This window comes from Halichoeres trimaculatus, unplaced genomic scaffold (assembly GCF_033239565.1).
Source record: "Halichoeres trimaculatus isolate MK-OKI-2021-1 unplaced genomic scaffold, fHalTri1.1 fHalTri1_scaffold_9, whole genome shotgun sequence".
NCBI lineage: Eukaryota > Metazoa > Chordata > Actinopteri > Labriformes > Labridae > Halichoeres > Halichoeres trimaculatus.
Window position 1 is genome coordinate 2,750,145 of NW_027437188.1, and position 25,355 is coordinate 2,775,499.

Below are 25,355 nucleotides of genomic sequence, written 5' to 3' on the forward strand. Positions count from 1 at the left end.
ACAGCCATTGAAATAAAGTCAAACCAGGACCTCACCTGTATGACAAATTTCCCATGAGATGGATAGTATTTATCAGATATCTAATCCTTCGCTACTCCAGGTGAATGTTATGAAGTGTTGGACGTTTTTTAACATCCCTTGTAAGAACAGTCTAACGCTGCTATAGTGACAGCTACAGCTTATGTAGATAATTAAGAAAATTAGCACCTGGTGCAGAATAAGCAGCAATAGCTGGAGCTGTCTGAGGCCACATTTGTATGACAATTTTTAATGCAAAAACGAACAAACGCAGTAAGAAAAAAAAAAATCTGCGTTTACATGGAAACATTGAGGGGCTGAAAACGCTATCGTATGCATGTCGGAGATATAAATTTGGAGACACAAACCTCCACAGACCAGAGGGAGTCCAGCTAGCTGCTAATAAACAAAACAAGAGAGGAGCAGAAGTGGAGCAACAGATGCACATTTCATCAAAAGGCAGTTTTAGCAGATTCAACAACACAAATACAAAATGGTAGTCTGCCATTTACTCTTACTGTTGTTGTCCGGTTTGTGCATGGCAATTCAAGCTGCCACAATGAAAGTGTAACGGTCAAAGCAGAGACTGACGTCTGCCACTGAAAACTCCAGCTTTCTGTCTACAACAAGTGCACCAGCGTTTCAGAAAACTTCCACTCTGGCGGCTGTTTTAAAAGTTTATGTTTGGGGTTGGCTGTTTTTCGTGTCAATGAGATGCTGAAACACAATAATACCCTAAAAATTGTTGTCATGTAAACAGCCTCATGTTGATCTGGTTCTTTTTAAAATTTCATCTAAGTTTTTCAAATTGTGTCTCAGAATTTGTTTAAACTCTCTATATATGCTCACAAAACTGCTCTGTCACTCCAGCTCGGACGATTTGAAATCAAACTGGATCCTGGAAATTTAGTATGCTGTAGGTTGCTCTCTCGTTTTGATCCCCTTTCACATGTCTATAATACAATTTGCTGTTGTGCATGCAGCGAAAAACAAACCTGAAAAACAACTCGTGAATCAAATTTCATTTCTCTGCATTATGCTGCACTAATGACAGTGAAGGCTGTTTTCCTGCAGGCAGAAATTTCCTTACACATTATATGCCAACCATGAACTACATTTGTCACTTAAATGAATAAAGCAACTGGAACACCCTTGCACACACACAGGATAGAAAATTAATGCCAACATAATTACATATACTGTCTCCTTTTTGTAACGACTCAGGCTCATTTTGTCCTTTTTTTTGTTTTCATCACTGGCACCTTTTCTATTGCTTGTGTGGAATAACCTCCTGTGATATAAATATACTGTGTTACGTCAAATTCATGAAACCAAATGTGACATACATTCTTATCCACCCACTCACATGTGCAGAATCGTAACTCTGTGCCCCCGCTTACCATCTTGTGCAAATCAACAACAATGAACGATGTAACACACATTACAGCTAAATAAAAAGCCATTACAGTAGTGCTGCATCTTTAAATGAAAGCATTAGAAACCCATAGACAGACGCTGTCAAAGTTTGTTAAACCCGAAAACCAGCCCTGGAAAGAAAATTGCGCTCTGTGCAGAGTGCACAAGAGTCAGAGCAAATCTGCAAATTAACACTGACTGTGCTCCAGCTGGAGAATTCTCACACACACACACAGAAAGCGAGAAAGCGAGAGAGAGAGAGAGAGGAAGAGACAGAGAGAGAAACCATACACACACACACACACACACACACACACACACACACACACACACACACACAAGCATGCACGTGTGTTATTCCAGATAGCTGTTGTCAGCAGCAGCAGCAGTGGTCGTACTGCTTCTGTCTCAGCCCCCGCAGAAACCCAGAGAGACCCCTTACCTCGCGTCTACCTTCCAAGCTGGGCTGAACATCTTGATTGGGCAGAGCAGCATTTGCAGAAGACCAGCTGCCAGAGCAGGAGAGGTTGAGTAAATGAGTGTGAGAGAAACCAGAGAGGAAGAGGGAACAGAGAGGGGAGAGGGAGAGAGCATATAGGGGGAGGGTACAGCGAGGGTACAGCGATACAGCATGTGGTGAGGCTGACTTATGAGATGAGAGACAGTGAGAAACTGTGTAGGAACGGCAGTTGGTGTTACCATGGAGAGGGCTACACCTAAAGTCCTTTAAAGCCTGGGCTAACTTGCAGAAAAGGAAGTTTTGGGAGTAAAAGGATTAAGGCATCCCAAAATGTCAAAAATTGAGGTGATGTGTTTTTTCCCGACCAATTAGAGCAAATTAGCCGCAGAAAAAGAGGAATAGCTATGGAACATCGTATTCAAATTTAGTATTCAATGTTACTATTTTAAAGGATCTGATGCTCAGGACAATTTAAAGAATCAAACTGACACACCATCCCAAATGTTTTCACCCCATATCTGTTATTTTCATCTTGTATAGATCACAGTTAATGAACAGACTATGTCCAAATAAAAATTCAAGTTTTATTTGCATGAAGTTTTCTTTTTTAAACATGTAAACACATATTAAAAACAAAAAATTAAAAACATCAATCAATAATAAATTACAAATAATAATAATAATAATAATAATTTAAAAAAAATAACTAACAATCAACTATATTTACATGGATATGGATGATGTTTGTTTCCTTATAACACCATAACACCTCCCTGTGTGGTTTAATGAATGGACTCTGTACAGGTAAGCATTGGCCAAGTCCACCATCACACATTTTTTTCATAAGGAAATCAAAAATCTTTCTGTCATTTCTCAGATGCAGAACAGTTTTGAAAAGTGTCAGAACTCAGTCTGAATCTGTAGATCTAAACCTTTTTGAATCAGGTTACCAACAAATAGCAGAGTTAGATATTCTAAAACAGGGGAAATGGTGCTGTAGGATCACCATAACATCTTTCTCATTATAAATCTTTAAGTTGGTGGATTCAAGAGTCTGCATGACAAGAAGTTAATTCGACTAAACATTTTTTTTCTTCCACTGATCCATTATTCCAGGGTGAAGATGAGGTACCAGGTGTCTCTTTTTTTTTTAAATTATTTTATTTTATTATTATGTTTTTTTTCCCCTTGTCCTGTTCGGCATCACGACAACAGAATTATGGTCTGGCTGCCGTATTGTGCAGAACACATTTGCTTTTCTAAAGGGTGCCGTTAGTGTATAAGGCTCCCCTTGAGTTTTAAAATTATACTCTTTATTAGTGTTTTTGATATATATTATATACATAAATACACATACATATATATACATACATATATATATGTAAATATATATACAAACGCATGCATGTATCCATAAAGTTTCCCTCCTGTATATTGCCAAGTTTGAAGATTATTGCTTAACCAGAACAAGGTGATATCAGGAAAGAAACAAGAGGCACCTATGGAGAGATGAACTGGAGAAATCATGAGTAGCAGTGAGCACATCAACGACAATTGTAAAAAGGTTCATACACGTATATAGAAATATACACAGAAGCATATACTCACCTACACATATAGGGCTACAGGTGACAGCACAGAATATTGGGTTTGATTTAGGTCAGGTGATCATGCCAAGGTGTGATCATGCAGATGTGGCCCCGCTGCTCGCGGCCAAACATGCACTGAGACGGCCCTCATCCCCGGGCATCCAGCAGCCACGACAAAGCACAGAGCCCAGACAGACCGCCTCGGAGACAGCGGCACGCCAAACTAGGAGGAGGCGAGGAGAGGGCGCCCCCGGGAAGACTAGAGGCAGGCCCCCGACACTGCGGGGGTCAGGAAGATCACAGTGAAGGGAGAAAAGGTAAGATAATAATAGTTCCACAGGCTCCTTAAACAGAGACTAGGCTTAGGAAAACAAGAAATGAAATCACCACTGCCAAGCAGCTGAACAGAAACTTAAACAGAAGACCCTCCTGAAACAGAAAACACTAAAGGTGGCCAGAAATGCCCAAGACACGAAGAAGATACTGCTTAAAACCCAAAACAAGCACAGGGGAGTGTAGGGTGTTTGACAAAAATACAGTTCACAGGAATCACTGAAACACATTGGTTAACACTGAAACTCTCTGAGAAAGAAGAGCAACTGCTCACTACCAAGCAGCAATGTCTGTCTGGGAATATGAGACAATGCGGAAGTGTTAAAACCTGCTGTTTCTTCAGTGTTCGCTTCAGGCTAGCTCTAGAAGTACCGGAGGTCACATACACACCAAGCCAAAAAAAGCCATTTTCAAAGCAGAAATTAACCTATTTACAGCCTGGTTCAAAAAACGTCTCCTGTCTGAGTCGCTAATAATACTACCGGCACCCACTGTACGGGGGGGTGAATCAGCCGTTCAGAGGATATTAAGATCGCAAGCTCCCCCAATAAGAGACACAGCTGAGGGTCATGTGACAGCTGGTGCCCTATGGCTGTAGGCGAAGCCCTTGCCACTACCAATATGGCTGCTATAGCCGATGTGTTCATTTTCCGTTTCAGAAACAGACGGGTGACATCGGCGAGACTACATCCATGTTTTACACAGTCTATGCTCACTATCTCTGAAGGTGAGACAATGAGCCAGTGCCAGAAGCTGGAGCCACTGCACATATAAAAGCTTCCCCCAGCTGCTCCAAATCAGGAGCAATCAGGCACACACACACACACACACACACACACACACCTGACCCTGCCCTGAGGTGATTGCCTCAGGCCATGTCCACACGTAGCCGGGTATTTTCAAAAACAAATATCCCCCCTTGTTCGTTTTAAAAATACTTCCGTCCGCACGCAGTGGACAAATTCGCCACTGAGTGCGGCTCGAAGGCATGCCAAACCCATAATGGGCGTAAAACTTGTGTCAACCTACCAGAATGGGCCCCCGTCATTTAGCTGTGATGTTTTAGGACTGAAAACTCTGTTTACCGGCGTCTACACGAAACAAAATCTTCACTTTGGCCAGAATTTTTGGAAAACATTGTTTTCAATGAAGTGGAACTGCTGTTTGGTGTGGACGACAGGCATAAACGTATAAAATATATGCGTTTTCCTGAATACTGGCTACGTGTGGAAATGGCCTCAGAGACTTAGAGAGGCCAAAGTGAGTATCCTTACACCAGGGGCTTTTGATGAGAATGATCCAGTTCAGAAAGTCCAGGGACATGCTTCGTCTGTGTAAAGTGTATTTATAATGGTCTATATTTCCCCCTTTGGTACATCATGGACAATAGTTTCTGTGGTGGCATGCAGATAAGTCTAGGTCAAGGTTTTTGTGTTTTTATTCTTCTCAGGGCATAAAAGGTCTTGGGACTGGATATGTTCTGAGTTGTTAAAGGATCTGGTGAAGATACAGTCACACAGAGTTGGTCTGAGATCTGAGGCACAGGAAACAGGTTGTTAGTATCCAGAGTTGCAATACACAAGAAAAGGCAGAGTACAAAGCTTAGTTTACTGACTGTGGTCTACAACAGTCCGGCTCTGAGATGTGGTTGCAGTCTGGCTTTTAAGGCAGAGGTGGGTGAGTTGCTGGTGGACCAGTCTGGTGATTTCCAATCCCCTGCACACAACCTGTGCCACAGAGCACACTGAGACGTGAATTCAAGAGGACTGCAGCTTAGTTCATTGTAGTAACTCCTGTCTTGTCTTGTCACCAATTATTTGTCCCCTTTTTCCCATTTGAAAGTAAGTTTTTTAAATGCATCATAGGAAATAATTTTATCCTCACTACATTTTTTAATTCACCTTTTTTTGTCTTGGCTTTGTAGATCAAAATGTTGCTATATGTTGATCAGTGTTAGATTAATAAACCTCAGGAACTATCTTTCAGGAGAAAACTCAAAGAAGAGTAAACTGACAACAACTGACATTACAATAGAATAGGATCAAGATAAAAACTTACACCACAGCTGAAATGGTGGATCACAAGCTGAGGTACAAAGGCTATGAGATCAATCAGTCTCAGACACAGTCAACCACACACACACACACACACACACACACACACACACACACACACAGCTTGTGATTGATGTGCAGTCAGAGGCAAGTGCTCCTGATAGGCTCTGAAAAGGGAGATAAAAAGAACACAAAACAAAAAACACCAAGCTCAGTGACTCATTTATTATTGATCTGGACTAAACCAGATCAGCCACTCCAATAAAATACAGATGGACCAACAACAGTCATCAAGACAAAAGAGAAAAGAGAATGTGGGTTTCATTTCATGACACTTCACTTCAAATTAGTAAACCTAAAAACAAAATGTAAAGGAGGAAAAAGACAGCAAAAACTCACACATACACACACCATGGGACCCATGTTGTTGAAAGGCTACTTATTTTGCATGTTACTCCATGGATTCAATCCTTCTACTGTGATCTGGGGCCTGTTCTACGAATTGGGAGTAACACATCCAGGATCTCTCTCTGTCTCTTTGGTTAAATTAACCAGACATTCTCAGTGCTGATAAGCTGTACAACAAAGCTGGACATCAACTCAGTAAGTAAACCCAGGGTTTTTGATCAGTACACACTCACATCAATCAATCAATCAAAACTTTTTTTACAAAGCGCTTTTCATACAAAAGATGTAAGTCCAAGTATGAAAGATCCACTGAATCTGTCTTTTTGTGGTACTTGAAAGGGAGGCCAGATTTGTTGGCCACATTTTGGAGGAGCCTTGAAAATGGGACAGTCTTCAATGTGCAATCCGTCCTTAAATCCAGCCCTCATAGGCTGCAGCCCCTTGAACTGGGATCAAGGGGCAACAGCTGGTTCAGAAAAATGAAGCCTATGCATAACTGCTAAAAGTTGCTGTCATCAAGAATCTGCATGAGGCTGGTCCCAGAAAGACCAGAAACCACAAACACTCCAGGCCAAAATAAAAAGACTAGCTAATTTCATTATAAGCACTCATATATATATACCAAACTGTTTCTTTGGAAGAACCAATCAAGTACTAACACCAGCACCAAAAGACCACTGGTGGAATTGATAAATCCTGTCCACCAATCCAGGCAACAGCAGCAGAGCTGGTGAGTGCATGTTGTTACTGATTGATGCGAAGACACTTAAACCATGGGTGGTAAGGAAAAAGACTTTCTTATTATTTGATAATCTATTTATCTTAACTATTTGATAAGATGAAAAGTAAATATAAAGTTTTTCTGCAACATTCACATTCTCTGCACTTTTCCATGTACATGATGAGGATTTACACAGCAGTCTCTACCATCAGCGTACCAATATTGGGATCTGCGACGTAAAAGCCCCTTAAACTGTCTTAAAACTAGCAAAAGATATAACACAGTCCATTTTCCATGGAAGTCCCTTCTATATCAAGTACCCAGCACGATCTTATCTTGCACTCAGTAACTTTTTCAGAATAGTTTCATACTGGATATAAGTTATCGAGCTAGCTACTCATTGAGCTTTATTAACTGGCTGTTACTTAGCAAAAGTGTATTTTAGCTGAGAGTTGTTGTTGTTTACCTTTCTGAACCATTGTTCATGGTTGTATATAAAGCATGATGCATTTTTGACTGATGTGACTTATACTCCAGAGAATGCCCAGTATAGGCTAGCAGTATTAAGTGTTGAATGCAACTCTGCTTTACACTTGAAGCTCAATAACAATGTCTGGGTCAGCTGATAACTAGCTTCATGTTGGTATTTAGCACTGTGTCAGTTTAAGTTTAAATTTAAGGATGCTGTCAAAGCTGCAAAGCATCTTGGACAATGTTCAGCATCCACTTCACAATGCACTGGTTGGACACAGCAGCATATTCAGTGTAAGACTGATTCCCTCAGAATGACAAGGCAAGGCAAGGTAAGTTTATTTGTAGAGCACAATTCATACTTAAGGCAATTCAAAGTGCTTTACAGCTAAAATAAAATAAAATCACAAAAGGCAGAATAAAACCACATCATAAAACATTAAAAATGATTAATTAAATTAAAGAGAGGAGTGCAGATAAAATACTTTCAGTTGTTGTATGCAATGCTGAACAGAACTGTTTTCAGCCGATTTGAACATTGTCAGAGTTGAGGCCTGTCTCATGTCTTCTGGCAGACTGTTCCAGATTTTGGGGGCATAAAACTGGACTGCAGCCTCACCTTGTTAAGTCCTGACTCTGGGCACCAGCAGGAGACCCCTCCCTGAGATTCTCAGAGACCAAGTTGGTTCATATGGTTTTAGCATGTCCGAGATGTACTTTGGTGCTAAACCATGAAGAGACTTGTAAACAAGCAGAACTGTTTTAAAGTCTAATCTCTGAGCCACAGGAAGCCAGTGCAGAGACCTGAGCACTGGACTGATATGGTCGTATTTCCTGGTTCTGGTCAGGACCCGAGCAGCAGCGTTCTGGATGTACTGCAGCTGTCTTACAGCTCGTTTTGAGAGTCCAGTGAGCAGTAATCTAACCTGCTGGAGACAAACACATGGATCAGTCTCTCTACGTCAGGTCTAGACAATTTTCCTTTAATCCTGGCTATGTTTTTAAGATGGTAAAAAGCCACTGATGTTATTGATTTGATGTGGCTGTTAAAGTTGAGGTCTGAGTCCAATATCACCCCTAGATTTCTAACCTGGTTCCTCACATTCAGAAAGAGAGTCTGAAGTTGACTGATAACTGCCACAGACAGAAACAGGAGCTCATTCCTGCCTGTGGCCATCAGGCTTTATAACTCCTCCCTTCAAACAAGACACTGGACTAATAACCTGGGTTCACTGATTTAACTGGTTTAACTGGTACTTCTTCGTTCAGATCAAAAACAGGGCAATCTGTCTGTACACTGGTTAATACACAGCAGCACCTGTTTTTAATGTGCAATACCTGTCTTCAAGTGCAATATCCATTAAATTTCAGTACAATCAGTGCAAAATCTGTTTGATACAGTTCATTAAGTCAAATATTCAGTTTAACATAGTTTATCTTACCTTGTCCAAGTCCTTAATGTAAACAGCTTGGATCTGGTTTTGTACTTACGGCTTATTTTATTACTTACTGCTTACTTTACTGCTTTTGTTGCATATCTATCACTTATTTATGACCCTATATCTTATTTTCAAACTGCTGTATGTGAAGAGCAACAGTAATACCAAATTTCACCCCTGGGATTATTAAACTATTTTTGATTCTGAAGTTAGGTAAGGAACAAACAGGCCCTGGGCATGATGATCTTCTGGTATAGCCCACAGCTCTCTTCGAAGTGTGGCTGATGTTTTGATCTGTGGCTGGTTTGACCTCCTAGGAATTCAGAAAGCAGAGCATTTCTCAGAATGGGAAGGAACTACAGGTGAGACACTGAATCTCTTGGAAGATAAATTGGATATGAAAAGCCCATCATGCAGAGGAGCACAGATATGATAGAGCAATGCAGATTAAGTAGAGGCTGTAGAAGTGGTTTGAAACCATGAATCTCAAAGCCGGTTATTAAATCCTCAAATCCCCAAGGCGTCTTTCTGTACTTTGCAGCCTAACAGTGCATTTCCAGCTGCCAAGCACTCATCCACACACGATGCTGAAAAACAACAATAACAAAAAAAAGGAGACAAAATATTGTGAAACACTTGATTTTAGCTGACACAAACACTAAATGGCAACCCTTTGAATTTAAGCTATTACCATTCTGTGCACAGAGCCAGGACACAGCCTTCACAGCCAGAAGCTCCCACTCTTCCTGGGTGTCCCTCTTGAAGCCATGAAGCCAGATCAGAGACAGGATGGTGGCCCATACTTCCTGGTTCACCTTAACCACCAAACCAGGATACGAACAAAGAGAAGACTTAGGAAACCAACTTATAAAATAGAGACAATTTCTTGTTCCATAATTTTGAGAAAAATCATTATCACAATACAGGTAAATACTTTAAAACAAACATTTTATTTATAAACTGAAAGTCATGGGAAAATGGGGCCTTTCCGGTCTAAATAGAGATTTATACAGCCAATAGTGCAGCCAAGTCGATAATAAATTGGCAGCATCGCAGCAAAAACCTGAACTTTGGTTCCTGATGTCTCTTCACTGTTGTTGTTTGATAATGTTATACATTATTTACCTCTATTTATTAAATAAATGTGTTCATGACATCTTTTTCATACTATTTGTTTTCATAATAACACACCAATGCAGGCCTTGACTTTTCAACCTCTCCTCTGGTTTTTCCAAGAGCTGTAGCAAGAGCTTGATCCAGGTCCCAGAAGCCAGACGCCTTTTGAAGAGAGACCAACTGAAGAAAAGGGTCCTTGGGGGGCTGAGAAGGCTCTCTGACTTCTGATAAGACAATTGGTATTCAAGGATTAAAAGGTCTTCATGGACACTGATAAGAATATGTTGCTTCATTTATTGGTTCATTCATTCATTCATTTATTCATTTGCCATCTTTCCTCCTGTTCGGAGTCCTGTGTGACTGGAGCCTATCTCTTAAGGCGAGAGGCAGGGTACATCCTTTTGGTGCATATAATTGTTGAACATTGTTTATGGAGCTAAAACAATCACTTCAATGTTTGGTATTGAAAAGAAATCCTGGAACTATACCAGATCTGTGCCAATTGAGTCTCCAAGTAATAGAATGTATTAATGCAAGCTAAAATGAACTAAAATATATGTTTGTATTACGACAAGTGTTCTGCACATTCATCAGATGCATATTTAATAAAAAAAAGAGTTTTAAAGATTAATATAATGTACCTTGAACACTGGAAAAATAGTATTTGTTGCCTGTATGTACTTCCTGTAATTAGACTTTACCATGAAATATGACTTGAATACTTAAGAAACCTAATATTTCTAACAAATTTGTGTTACTCCTTATTTCAACTGTACTTTAAGTTTATTTCTTAAAAAATAATTCAATAAAATTCAAATGATCACTTTCTTTAGGTCCCTGGGTTTTCATTAAGTCTTAAATGAAAAATTTGGAATATTCCACTGGTCACATGTTCTACAGGAAGTAGCACCATTCAGATCATCTGCAGGCATTGGGAGAGCCCAGAGTTAGTTCACTCGTTTATTTTTTATTTTTTTGTATATTCGATGATGTTTCAACTATGACAGAGGGGGTTAAACCTCATCTTAGTCCTGTTACCTTCATTTTTTGATGTTGTCCATTTTCTTAAACACATATTTTTTGAATCACTGTTATGGACCTAAAGGGCTACCCAAAATGCTATTGGCATTACAGAAGGGTACCAAATTAGGTGCTTTTATAGGTACTGACTAAATTCTTTCAGTAGAACTGAATACCAATTCATGTAAATTCAAATGATTATGTTTTGGTACCTAAATACATCCTTGTGACTGTGAGTGAGTGGAAGAGTAGGCATTTTTTTCCTGCTGGACATGAACATAGCATTGCAAGGTTAGCAAGGTTGCAAATTTGAGAAATAAATGTTAAATTGAAAAACTTCCAGATTTTATTATTAAACAAGTGAATATTTATTGCTGTATTGACCCCCACAAAAGTACCAGAATTAGTACCACTGATTACTAATATTGATCGCAAGGTCCCAGACATCAGCACAGTTTGGTTTCTAATGTGGAAGGTACCCATCCCTAATCGGCAGAAATGTCCTGTGGTTGTATTTCGTTCATATGCTGATTCTATGCTAATTTACATGCAAAGTATATGCTGAGTAATATTCCTGTTACTTTCAGTCCTGAGGAGTGACAGGACTGAGTAGCTATCAGTAACAGGAGTGAATGTGGATATAACACTTACAGGGAACCAAGCTCCCACAATGCTGCAAGACAACAATGGGAAATAAGTTGACAAACTCCTAAACATGCTTTTCATAGGTCACATGAGTTTTGGTACTGAGAAAAATGCAACCAACCCCTGGCTACCCAGAATTAGCTTCTGTGGCTGTGTAGTCTAGTTGAGAGTAGCGTCAGTACATAGAGATATCTTACCAGATTTAGACTTCGTTGTCTTCTTCTTGAAAAAAGAGAATGTTGGAAGCCCCAGAGATTTAGCTTTTTTCGACCTTGTATGAACAGCTGAGGGATCAGTTGATAAAGAAAAGATTATTATCTCAAAAACCAACACACGGGACAGTTTACTGAAATATTCCTTCAGTTACTCAGGACGCAGTCACACTGACCTACCGTGCCATGCCTAAGCACACTTCAGCCCTAAAGCACGTTTGGAAAGGCCAGTGTGACCCCAACTGTGCCGTGCTCAAGCACAATTTGCTTCCGTGCTTTGGCACGCTTCGGCGAGGTGGGCTTTGGCATGGTGGGCTTTGGCATGGTTTACTTCATGCACGAGCAAAAGCACGAGCACAAGAATGCCGACAGCGCGTGTGATCTTTGATGTATGATCATTGCAAGCGCATCCCTTGATAATCATTTTAAACGAAGCAGGGTGTTAGAGGGCTGTGTCGGGTGAAAACCACTTACCATAAGTCAAAAAGTCCCTAAAAGTTGTAGCAGTGCTCTCTGTGCCTCTTCGGGCTGACTGATGAGATCGCGCTTCATGTAAACAGACGCTTCACGATAACGTAGGCGGGCCATGCATGTGTGTGATACCCACTGAAGTCTGGTTTATATAGGGGTAGTGCTCTCCAGCGGGGGAACGGCGCTGCGGAGGGGCAATCGTTCCTAAGCACAGCATGGTTTGGATGGCCAGTGTGACTGCGCCCTTAATCACATTTTAACACTCAGCCCAGAGCAGAGACACTCTCCATGCTAGTGCAAAGTTACCCTTAAATTCCACCACACAGGCTGCGCAGCGCAGCGTCGCGCCCTTGCGAAGCACTTAGATTTCATTGTATTCTATCAGGCAAATTCCACTGCAAGGGCTGCTGAAGTACTGGTGCGCGCCCAGGCAGAAATACGCTTCAGGCCTTTTTTTTGCGCGGCTGCTTCCAAACCTCGTAAATTAACTGTAGATATGAAAGCACTAGACAGGAAGTCACTGTGTGAAGTACCTGGAAGATTCCAAATAAAACACAATGCACAAACTCTCAAACGTAAATTTCCCTCATATGTTATAACATATGCTACATCTGGAGGCATGTGCATCAGGTAAACAGTCAGTCAGAGGGTTCCCAGATGCAACACAAAGGCATGGATGAAGAGAAGCTGATCTTGGAAGTGGAGAAGCTCAACATTCTGTATGATCCCAAACATCCTTTTTTTAGATATGGGCAGAAAGGACAAGGTGTGGACTGACATATCAAAAGTTGTGGGAGTGGATGGTGATCGTGTGATATCGCTATTCATATGAGAGCCTGTGATTCTCCGAAGACCAGCCCTCCCGCTCCGGATTGAGCGGTGCAGCGCGCTGCTTCCAGTGGAGTTTGACATTCGGAGCAAGACCACAGCACTCCGCTGTGCTGCGCGGTCTGTGCGACGGAATTTAGGGGTTAGTTCACAATAAATCCACCTTCTCTGGTTTTTTTTTTTACATTTTATGTAACCTTGAATGTTTTTCACTTTGTTTTACCGCTTAAATGAGAAAAATGTGGTCTGTTTTGAGCTTGAACAAAGCACATTTTAATTGGGATGAAGTCCTGAGGTGGCTATGGACAGCTGAGAGGTGATCATCAGTGACAGAGGATCGGTGTTCAAAATAAAAGCAACACATATTTTTTTTGAGTGACAGGCATACATTTTTTAAAAACACTTTTTTATTTGTTTATTATTTTTCAACTTGTGATTGACCTTGTGCGGGCCATATAGGGATGCCCAAAGGGCCGGATGTGGCCAGGGGGCTGTAATTTGCTCAAGTAATTTTGCTCAGGAAGTCAAAAAACAACCTCTTGATGAAGGCTTGGTACTAAAATGTGTAGAAGTGTGTTCAAAGAGAGTGCCTTTGATTTTTTTCTTTGATTTCAAAAATGTTAAAGTCTTGTTGTTTAACTCACTGCTCTTTTGGACCATATCAATGCTCATGTCCGTCGCCATCTCCCATACATCTTTGAGTCACAGAAAAATGAAATTTTTAGAGATCAGTTCATAAAAGATAATTCATCCAACAAGAAATTAAGCTCTTTACTTACCATTGGAAAGTACACAACACTGAAGTGAGCGCGAGTAACAGGCCATTGACCCTGAAAGATAAAAAAGAATAAAGAAAAAGATTCCGTTTAAAACAAGTACCTCAACTAAAGGAAACCACATTTCCTCGTAGTAGCAGCAGTAGCCAGTGTACCAGTGTTTTGGAAATTAGCACTATGTCATCCATCCATTATCTTAATGGCTCCTCCCTTTCTCCCAGCCTATCACAGGGCTCACACAGAGAGACAGACAATCCTTCAGTCACACACTCACACCTACTGGCAATTCAGAGTTACCAATCAACCTGATGAGCATGTTTTTGTCCCATGGCAGAAGGTTGGAGAACCCAGAGAGAATCCTCCCATCTCCATATATTAACTCCACACAGATCAGCACCTGTCAGGCCGGGAGATTGAACCCACAACCTTCTTGCTATAAGGACAGCACTAACCAGTGCTCTGCACTTTGTCATGAAACTCTAAAATGCTAAATGCTTTTCCTTACTTTTCAATTCAATGCAACTATGATACTGATTTCCAGACTTGTAGTTAAATTTGTCTTGCTGTTAAAGCAGAAGTGCAGACATTATTCCTTGCATCAAGGCTTTCTGAAATACTTACCAGGCGTTGGAACAGGTCTGTGCACCAGTGGTCCCTGTATGGCCTCACCATTGCCTTTGTTGACAGCGATAAAGGCAGTGAAGGCACTGCTCACTCCAGACTGCACACTGAGCTCCACCACCTTCTTCTTCACACTATTATCCTGCTGTTCTCTGGGTTCTCTTTGCTCCATCTCCAGGCAGCGAATCAGAGCCCGAGCAGCCAATCTGTGGATGGTTAAACTAAACACAGGAGGGAAAGTTTCAAAAACTGCCAACATTTAAACTAACAATTTACCCCTTTTTTATCATTTATATTTAGAAAGCCAGGGCCTATATTATTACTGTGAATGGTGCACAGCTGGTTGTTTCATTAGTGTTCATGAGGAAAGTGATGATACAGAACATTTCTGGATCATTGATGATGTTTTATACTTTTATAACTAGGTGAACAGTATCAACTTTGTAAATGACCCAACAGCAGTGAAGGCATTACATTTTTTTCCAGGAGGAAAAGCTTGTGACACATCCACAAGTCTTTTCATGTGGTGCTTTTCGAATTTGCAGCAATGGAAATAAAGGGTCTGAAACAAAACGTGAGGTCAGTTTGTCTCTGTATGCTATTTGATTTTTCTCAACGTTCAAACCTGCGACCTGCATTGTGCTGCTGCTCTCACATACAAAGGCAGCAGAATTATCAACATATCTGGCTCTGCAGCCTCCTGATGGCAGCAGTGATCAAAGAATAATGTACAAGATACTCTTCTGTGCACATAAATCACTTTTTCAAATTATCTCAAGACTTGAGTTAAACACAGACAACCATACTGCAACACAAACTGCAGCGAAGGCTTTTTTTTTCAGAAACTTCAATAACTAAAGGTCCCATATTATGCAAAAATCACTTTAGAATGAACTTTTTTTAGAATGTAAAATCCTGATTCCCTTTTTTGATCAATCAGGAGCAAGTCTGACCTGATTGGTCCACTGGAGCAGATTGCACACCCCTCATCCTGAGTGACATACATTTATTTTGTCTCTTTTTTCTTTGTCTTTTCTCTCCCTCTTTACTTTGAATTAAATGAAATGAGAGAAGCCAGATATATACTCAGTATCAGATGTTAAGGCTGTTTATTGTTTAATTGTAAGATGTGGATCAAACTTCCAGCTGCCGTCAGGTTAACTTTCCATTATGACAAACGGCTTTAATCTGACATCAGATGTAACGGGACAGTTAAAATAGATACAAATGTTTATGCTGGTTCAGACGGTTACATTAAATAGTGATTGCTGTGTTTGCTTATTGCATTAAAATGTGCCTGACACTCTGGAAACCTGCCTCTGAGGCTTTGTTGACATGTGCGCACATGTGCGCCTGTCATCAAATTACAGCTGCGGAGGATCGATCCGTTTTGCGCCGAGAATAGACCAGGTTGGAGCTGGCAAGCTTTCAGCGCACTTTCTGCACTGTTTTTGGCATGAAATTGTATTGCGCCAATATTAATATGCCGACACCTCCCCCTGGTGCACCGTCAACTCCCCCTGGCGGGCCGTCACACCCATCTCTGCGCAGCCGGTCTACCAAATGTCAAATTGGCAGCACATGGCGGTGCGCCCCACGAAATTAACACTGCCGGGGTGCGCCAGGATTGCGCCCCCTGTGTTGCGCCATGAAATTAGAGCCCTTAGTGTTTCTGTGGTTACCTGTGTTAATCTTAGTTGTTCTTTCTGTGTTTTCCGTTGAATTTTCAGATTTCTTTGTTACTCCCTATGTTGGTTTTAGTTCTCCTTGTGTTTCCCTCCAGGATGATTGTTCCTCATGTGTTTCACCTATGCTTTGTTTCACACATGCGTTGATTACTCCCCTGTCTATTTGGTCTTTGTGTTTCTTGTGTTTCTTGTCAGTTCATTGATCACATCTGCAATCACCTGTTTGTGTTCCGCTTCCGTTGCTTTTCATTTTCAGTGTGGATTTTCCAGTGTTGGCATATGTTAGAGTTTTTTGTTTGGTACTTTTGGACTTTGGGTTAGTTCAATAAATTATTTTTGGTAATATCTGCAACTGGGTCCTCTTCCTACTTTTTTCCTGTGGATTCATGGCATAAACAAAACTTGGCCAAAAGATTTTGTTCCAGAGCATTAGCGATCAGGCCTGTCACTGTTGCAATTTGTTAGGATGGTCACACCTGAACTCATTTTCTACTTGGGTGTGTCAGACTTTTTCTTTCAAAAGTTGCAAGTCTCTCAACCAATAAGTTCCTCAATAATTAAACTGAATTCAACACATGAGGGCTGTCTGAAGAAAAAAAAGTTTTTACCCAGAATCCCCTGCAGGTTTCAGACTGAACTGAAGCTTGTTGTGTGAGGGATGACATCCCAGGCTGTATTTAATTGTAACACAGCCCTCTCCTTCCTCTGGAATCTAAGATTAAGAACAGGTTAATTACTAAGGAATAGAAGGAAAGAGACTAAGAACCAAATAGTTCCACATCTAGAAGTTTCCACACCGTACCTTCCCAGAGAGTCTAGCATAAAGGAGCGTCCTTCGACCCTGGAAAATCGATGTGATTGGTGGAGAGAGGACAGTGACGGACACATCCTTTGGCAAATCCCATGTGACTGAGATGTCCACCACAACTGGTTGCAGAGCATATCGCAATGATTGCATCACCTGGTGAAGAAAAGTTTGATTAAAAAATGTTTTACCTCTCCACCTGGAACCAAAACTTTAACTCAAGCCCTTTTTTTATGATCCCCTCTGTGGCCGCCACTTTATCGTGGTGGAGGGGTTTGAGTGCCTTGATGATCCTAGAAACTATGTTGTTGGGGGTAGAGTCTAACAAGGCAAACTGGTCCTAGGTAAGGGGCCAGAAAAAGTGCATCCTGGACCCACCACCTGCAGGAGGAGCTATAGGGGTCTGGTGAGATGCGGATATGGCGGCGGTCAAAGGCGGAAGCCGCTGGCCTCATCCCCAGTTACGGAAACTGGCTTTTGGGAAATAGAATGTCACTTCTCTGGTAGGGAAGCAGGTGTAAAAGGTAGAGAGATACCGGCTAGACATATTCGGGGTCACCTCAATGCACAGCTTGGGCTCTGGAACCAGCCTTCTCAAGAGGGGTTGGACACTCTTTTTTGCTGGCCTTGCTCCAGGTCAGAGGTGGAGAGCAGGTGTGGGCTTACTTATAGCTCCCCAGCTCTCTGCCAGTGTGTTGCAGTTCCCCCGTTGGATGTAAGGGTTGCTTCTCTGCGCCTTAATGTTGGAGAACGGGTCCTGACTGTTGTTTGTTCTTACGCACCAAACAGCAGCTCAGAGTACCCACCCTTTTTGGAGTCCTTGGGACAGGTGCTGGAAAACACCCCAACTTGGGACTGCATTGTCCTACTGGAGGACTTCAGCGCTCACTTGGGTAATGACAGCGTGACTTGGAGGGGCATGATTGGGAGGAACGGCTTGCCTGATCTGAACCAGAGCAGTGTTCAGATATTGGGCTTCTGTGCTAGTCACAGTCTGTCTAAAACTAACACCATGTTCCAAAATGAGGGTGTTCATAAGTGCACCTGGCACCAGGACACCTTAGAACGCAGGTCAATGATCGACTTTATAGTCGTATCAGCTGATCTGCAGCCGTACGTTCTGGACACTCAGGTAAAGAGAGGAGATAGACGAGAGCTGTCCTGAGTTCCTCAAGGCTTCAGATGTTGTAGGGCTGTCTTGGCTGATGTTACATTGCATGGACACCAGGGACGGTGCCTCTAGATTGGCAGACTGGGGTGGTGGTTCCCCTTTTTAGGAGGGGGGGACCAAAAGTTGTGTTCCAACTGAAGGGGGATCACACTCCTCAGCCTCCCCTGGTACGGGTGCTGGAGAGGAGAGTTCAACGGTTGGTCGAACCTCAGATTCAAGAGGAACAATGTGGTTTTCGTTCTGGCCGTGGAACACTGGACGAGCTCTATACAGTTGCAATGGCTAGAGGGGGCATGAGAGTTTGCCCAACCAGGAAGTGACCAAAAAGCCTTTGACCGTGTCCCCCGAGGTATCTTGTGGGGTGTGCTCTGTGAATATGAAGTCGATGGCCCTGTGTAAAAGGCTGTTTAGTCTCTGTATTTCCAGAGTGAGAGTTTGGTCTGTATTGCCAACAGTAAGTCAAGCTTGTTTCCAGTCAGGGTCGGACTCCACCAGGGCTGCCCTTTGTCACAGATTCTGTTCACTACTTTTATGGACAGAATTTCTAGGCGCAGTCAAGTGGCGGAGAGAGTCAGGTTCAGGGTCTTAGCATCCCATCTCTGCTTTTTGCGAAAAATGTGGTCTTATTGGCCTCATTGAACACTGACCTCCAGCTCGCACTGGGGCTGTTTGCAGCCAGTTAAGCAGCCAGGATGAAGATCAGCACCTCTAAGTCCGAGGTCATGGTAGGAAAAGGGTGGACTGTCCACTTCAGGTTGGGAGAGGGGCTTTGCCTCAAGTGGAGGAGTTCAAGTATCTCAGAGGAGCTAATGGACGTGGCCAGGAACAGGGGCCACAGGTCTTTGCTGATGGCACATGAACATGACAGTTGTTTATACTGATGTCTAACTTACCTTGGGTTGCAATCTGTTGGTCCCTGTAATAAACTGAGCATGACCTCCTCCCTCCTTTGCTAACCCATTGATGAGAGCCGAGCTGGCCCCTTCTCCAATCCCAAAAGAAAAACATCTGCAATACAATTTGGTTTAGTTAGTTCTGCGTTTTGGATAAACACTGGAATGGGGAATGTTCTGTAAACGCTTATGGGTGTTAAAGCTTTGACAGTTCACCTGTGGGTATCTGAATTCTTCTTCACCAGGTCAATGACTTCTTTTGTGTTCCCTACTTCTCCATCAGTGAAGACAAATACCTGGAGAGGAGGGATTTCCTCACATGTCATAACAGTCACAGCAGTGATTTTCAAGGTTACGTGTCAAACAAAGAGGGTTAAGAAACCTGTCGGCTCAGATTTGTCAAAAGTTAAAATCCAGACCAACCAGATTCTCTGTGATGAAAGCCAAGTAGCCTGTACCATTAAAGTAGAGAGATGTGTTGTGTGTGAATATGTCTGAAAAAATTACTTGTCTGGGTTGATTGGGAATGCAGGGTTGGCTGTAAACATGTTTCAGTGGCTCAAGGATCTCTGTTCCTCCCAAATCGGCCTCCATCTCCCCAACTTTCTTCAAAGCTTCTTCTATGGCTGTCTGGCTGTACTCCACACTCTTACTGTGATTATATCAATACATGCACAGGTCACAACACACAAAAACAGGAAGCTAAATCATTTGTTGGACTGGGGGAGTGACTCACGGGAAAATGTGTTCATAGGTGGATCCAAAACTATAAATGTTGAAATAGCAGCCCATTGGTAAGCTCTTCAACAGGAGAAGTAGAGTATCCTAAAGTGAAAGGGATGAAAGGTAAAAGGCAATGAAAGCCATTATATGAGAGGGACATTCCAATTGGGTTTATGATAAATGATACACATTAATACCCTGGCACTGCTAATGCGGGTCTGTTTATTCTTTTTGTTGTTCATAGGATCATCCATACTGCCAGATCGATCCAGTAAGCACACAAACTCTCCACGTGAGTCTATTGAAGACATCACTGACTGGGGGAACTCTGGGTACAGACTCAGCATCACAACTGGATCACTCATCAGAGTGCCTGAGCCAGAAAGAAGGACGTCAAATTTTGGGTTTGAGAATTCTTTGAACATTTGAAACATATCTGCTGAAGCATAAAAGACTGTTAAATGAGGAAAGGAGCTTCACTCACCAGGCTCGTCAGAGACTTTTCCCGGCTCCACTACAGCGGTGGGCTGGTGGGCATCTTTATAGTAAATCAGAAGTTCAACATCTCTGTCAAACTTGTGTCCTGCAGCCAATGTTATCTACCAAAAACATTTATCAAAATTTAAATGAATGATATATCTATATCTATATCTATCTCTAGGAAACATTAGCAGACACATCAGCACTTTACCAACCGTGGCTTTGGTTTGCTCTGAATTGAGGTACTGTAGAGGATCAAGGGAACAGTTGGACTCAATTCTGGACACAGAATGAGGAGATGACACTTGGGCAGAAAAAGACAGAGTATATGGCACCAAAGAAGCTGGACACGAGGTCACTTGGACACTGCCACTTCCACTACCTCCACTTCCTTTGAGACAAGTATAAATGCTGTGGTTAAAGAGATTAAATGACATTTGAGATGCATGGAAAAAAATATACAAGTTTAAACCTCATTAGCAAGGTTAAAAGAAGAGGAAGATAAACACTTTACAGGCAGACTATAGTCAAAATTTACTCATGCCCATGATGCACCTGCTCATAATGGTAACAGCTGACTAATAAACACTCAGCTGATGTGGTTTTATAGATGCTGTGAGGAGGATCTGTTTTAACTGGACTCCAGTGCCGCCTTCTGGCCTGAAGTCTCACACACATTGTAGTAAAAATGTGACTTTGAACTAGGCATGTTTGTTTTGAAACTAATTTTCTTTTGTCAAGACAACTTCACACCAGATGGGTGTGGGTATAAATATTGATTAATCATGCATCGCAATATTTCCTTGCCCAATTCAATATTGATTATTCAAATCCTCTGACTTAACTCAACCCCTTAAGTGGTGGGGGCTGTGCATGTTATTTGTGTTATATGGACGAGGGTCGCATGAGACCAAACAACAACAAAAAGGCAGCCAAAGCAGCAGCGCAAAGCCAGCTCCTTCAGATTTGAAGTCTGACGTTTGGGTTGTTTCATTGCTTCAAAACATGAGGGGGCATATCACATATGTTCACATGGTCATGAAAATCGGAGCATTTAAATCAATATCAAGAATCAATATAGAATCAGATTGAAGGTTCTTAGCAATACCCAGCCCTAGAACGAATAGAATACAACACAACAAGGTAAGTAAATTATTAGTACAGTTATGTAGCGCTGTTGTTTAAAATGTGACAACAAGCAAACATTGTAAGTTTGTATTGTACGTCAGTAGCCAGCTATATGTAATGCTGTTAGCAGCCCGGTAATACCATGTATCTGTAGGCTAATGTGACAACAAGCAAACTGTCAGTGTGTATGTCGTTTAGAAGCTGTCCATATTTAGTGCTACTCTCGGCCTGGTGCTGTGAGATGATCTGTAATGTGTAACAATAGTGGATCCTGGTTATGTCCTGCCAGTCATCTGAGCTAACGTAACCTCACTCTACATTTTATTGATGGACTCTAAAGCTTGAACAGGTAGGGAATGGGAGGGAAGGAAGGGAGATTTTTTCTAGATCACTAACAAACTCTTCACCACCTCTTTAAATCACAGAATTAATCCAGTGATAGAAGAATGTGTCGATGTGCTAACAACTGCTCAAAGCAAATCATGACCATGTGAGAGTTTTTTAGTCTATATCATTGGTTGTATATAACTAAATGTAACCTCCATGATGTCACCCATTAGTTTCTGCAGTCATCTATAAAGAGCCTCATTTAGCTGGATTAAAAAGTTTTACAGTCAAAGGAAACTGTTTCATAATCACATATGTAAGATAAGAAGAGAGAAAACTAGCCATAGTTATTTATTACCCAGCTTTCTCTATCATCCCCCTGCTGTGTAAAGAACCAGTGCTCAATCCCTTTGATAACAGTAATATACACTAACACAAGCAAAGCCATAGACAAACCAGATCCCACACATCATGTCAAGTCAGGAAATCAGGAAGCTTTTTTCCACATCCATCCACTAACAAATTATGTCATACTGAACTGATTACATCTCCTGATTCCACATATTATTAAGAAAAAGAGATTGGGAACGGCATTTAATCAATTTCTATCATAGACTCTACACATAGCAACTATGTATTGTCACAGCATCATTAAACTAGAAAACATGAGCTCTAAAGAACCTACAAAGAAAGAAAACTACATCAAAATGGCATATTGACACTCAATAACACTTAAAATGCTGAGTATAACACTTCAAAACTGCTGTTTACTTTATTGTATTTGATTTTATGCATAGGAAGAAAGACCCAAAGCTTTGCAATGCTTATAATGTAGACAGAGTTAAAAGTCCATGAAAAATGTTCATGTTGGTTCTCATACCTTGAGGTTGGTAGCGAGGGTTGAGCACAGCAGGAAGACAAAATCTCAGCCCACCATCAGCCTGCACATTTAGCTCAGTGACATACTCCAACCTGATTACGGCGTTCTCTCCTGGAGGAAGACAGCCTATGCTCAGAGTGAATATATCTGGACTTTGCTCACTCTCCTCCAACAGAAAAGCTTGTTGACCAGAGCTAATAGCATCATCATAGTCTTCGCGTGCCTGCAGTACAGATTTCTCATGTAAGTAACATGTGTACAGTGTTAAACACTAAGTTTCATGTTATGTGCAGTATCTGGACTTTGTTGCTCACCTTCTGCTTCTCTTTGACCTCAGCAATAATCTGTGTCTGTCCAAGTATAGCACTGAAATGACAGACTGCAGCATCATCAGACACAGGGAAGACAAAAACAGCCTCTAGGGGTTTTTCTTCCTTGTTCTCATAGTTTAGAGTGGAGACCACTGTAGCCACATGGTCCTTCACCTCCAGCTCCACATCCACGCTCTTTAAAGGAACTAAGCCAGTAACAGAGAGACAAAGACAGTGAGCATGGACTGGACTGTGAGGGCAGCGGCTCACGCTGGAGTTGTGTTAGTAAATAGCTGATGCAAAGTCATGGTTCCTATTGATGCACAGAATACACAAACCATTGAATCCACACACACCAGGTGAACCAAAATAACATTTTGATGTAGGAGAGACCGGGTATGGTTGTAACATTTTTTGCTTCAGCACCTCTAACTCACTGAATTTTTAAGTCAGAGTTCTCAAACTTTGATGCAAAGTACCCACATTTGTTAACTACAAATGGCACCAATACCAACCTTTGCAAGAAGATCACAGACCTCACCAGGTGATGTCAAATACATGGTGGTCCTTTGTTACAACCATCCCCACTACCGGGTTAGGTTGTAACAAATGCTGGGGTAAGTTGTAACAGTTAGACAAAAGAAGCAAAAACATAGGTCAGCCCCTAAAAAAGAGGTTTATTGAAAGGGAGCAATCCAGAACAATGTATCTCTCTGTGACTGACCATAACTCACTTCCTGTTTGACTCATGAGTTCATCCTTGATAGTATGCATGCTCAAACACTACGGTTTAGCTGTGTGAAGAACAAATAGGTCTGACAAAAGCAGTGTGCGTGTGTGTGTGTGTGTGAGAGAGAGAGAGAGAGAGAGAGAGAGTCTCAAATGGTGAAAAATGGTTGTTTGTAGCCCTGGAGTGGTGCCCTTTTTACTTTTTTGAGGAGCAACTTTTCCTCCTGGAAAATAAAATTGCATCACATTTTTCCTGAGAAACTGCAATCTATTTTGATATAAGTCTAATGGTTTTATCTGGAATAGTATAAGTACTAAACAAAATATAGTCCCAGTCAAAAAGATTTACTTTCTTACCTCAAAATTTGTTTCTTCTCTATGAATCTGCACGCACCTGTTTCCAGACCGACAATCACCATGTGTGATCAGGGTGGAAGTGGGTAAATACCAAAATAATCATATGACTCCTATCATCCCTGATTGGTGGAATTGGTGGTGTTCCAACTCTCCCCATGTCACAACCATACCCGGTCCCCCCTGTTTAAGAAATGCATTCCAAATGCTCTACCTGGTTCCTTTTGTGCTGTGAGCAGACCACAGAGGGTTACCATGATGCTTGTTAACAGGTTACACTGTTAAAGGAAGTAAACTGCTGTTGAAAGAGAAAAAGATTTCAATCATGTTCCACAGTAAACTGAGAAATCAGGGTAAAGCCACCACCAACAGATCCACTTTACACAACTTCTCCTGTTCACACTTTTCTTTATTTACCGAAAACAAACCTTCTTACAATATATTATATATCTTACAGTGTAATTTAAAAACTGTCACTGCCTTAGTTTCCGTTAAAACCCTTTTTTTTCATAGCCTTAAATCATGTTAATACGTCGAGTCTGCTCTAAACAACGAACTGGGCAGGTAAACTAAGGATTAAACTGAAGCAAAATGTCCAAAGCAGAATCCAGATAAACTCTTCATGTTCGGGTCTTCCTCCTGGTCAAACGGCTCAGCCTCCCAAAGCCTCACGGTGGCGTTTTTCCTCTCCGTCTCTGTCTCCTCTACATGATGGGCTGTTTCTGTTTACTTTCACTATCTTTTTCACGCGTGTATGGGAGCCATCGTGGAATCCATACTCTGTAGCTTTACGTGGGAGGGGGTCTATTTCTCCCCACTTATCTCTTTTCATCGTTAAAATCATGGTTTGGGTTTGTTATTCTTGACACGATGAGACTGCACAACTAAAAGATGACTCGATATTACAAGCCAATGGCTGACCGGAGCAGTGATACACTCATCCAAGTATCTGACAAAGAGGAACGATCCTGTAAACAATGCCTGAAAAACCTACCTGTCTGTTGACAATCCGGGACTCCACAGTGGTCAGAGAAAGAACTGTCATGTGCTGTTTGCATTAAGTTACTTACTTCCAGTAAACCTGGCGCCGCGCCTTCAATGCGCAACAGTCATAGGCACGCTTTAGTGGGAGGTTCCCTGTCATTTGACAAGGAAGTACGGACCTTTCCACAAACTGTGGAAGCCCGTTTCCGCCAGTAAAAGTATACTGAATTAAAAAAACACGTTATAATTATGAGAAAAAATAACAATTATAATATATATATATA

At 41.6% G+C, this 25,355-nt stretch overlaps 2 protein-coding genes across 2 annotated transcripts in view; both read right to left on the reverse strand.

Moving 5' to 3' along the window:
- rap1gap2a (RAP1 GTPase activating protein 2a) overlaps positions 1 to 1,955 on the reverse strand; it is a 101,220-nt gene extending 99,265 nt beyond the window's left edge. The window contains exon 1 of the mRNA XM_074679297.1: positions 1,877 to 1,955. Coding sequence (XP_074535398.1) covers positions 1,877 to 1,929 — 53 coding nt within the window. The 5' untranslated portion in view covers positions 1,930 to 1,955. The remainder of the gene's footprint in view (positions 1 to 1,876) is intronic.
- Positions 1,956 to 6,130: 4,175 nt separating this feature from the next.
- Positions 6,131 to 25,200, reverse strand: LOC141798391 (von Willebrand factor A domain-containing protein 5A-like). Its single transcript, XM_074680307.1, has 20 exons — positions 25,082 to 25,200; positions 24,302 to 24,385; positions 23,008 to 23,210; positions 22,694 to 22,916; positions 20,574 to 20,749; positions 20,363 to 20,477; positions 20,076 to 20,251; positions 19,892 to 19,980; positions 19,663 to 19,807; positions 19,372 to 19,451; positions 19,156 to 19,270; positions 17,089 to 17,247; positions 16,895 to 16,998; positions 14,599 to 14,819; positions 13,981 to 14,031; positions 13,846 to 13,896; positions 11,888 to 11,974; positions 10,101 to 10,249; positions 9,601 to 9,724; positions 6,131 to 9,496 (listed from the first exon to the last, which is right to left on the reverse strand). The coding sequence occupies exons 2-20, from the start codon at positions 24,342 to 24,344 to the stop codon at positions 9,417 to 9,419; spliced, it is 2,391 nt and encodes a 796-aa protein (XP_074536408.1). The 5' UTR covers positions 24,345 to 24,385; positions 25,082 to 25,200; the 3' UTR covers positions 6,131 to 9,416.
- Positions 25,201 to 25,355: the final 155 nt, after the last annotated feature.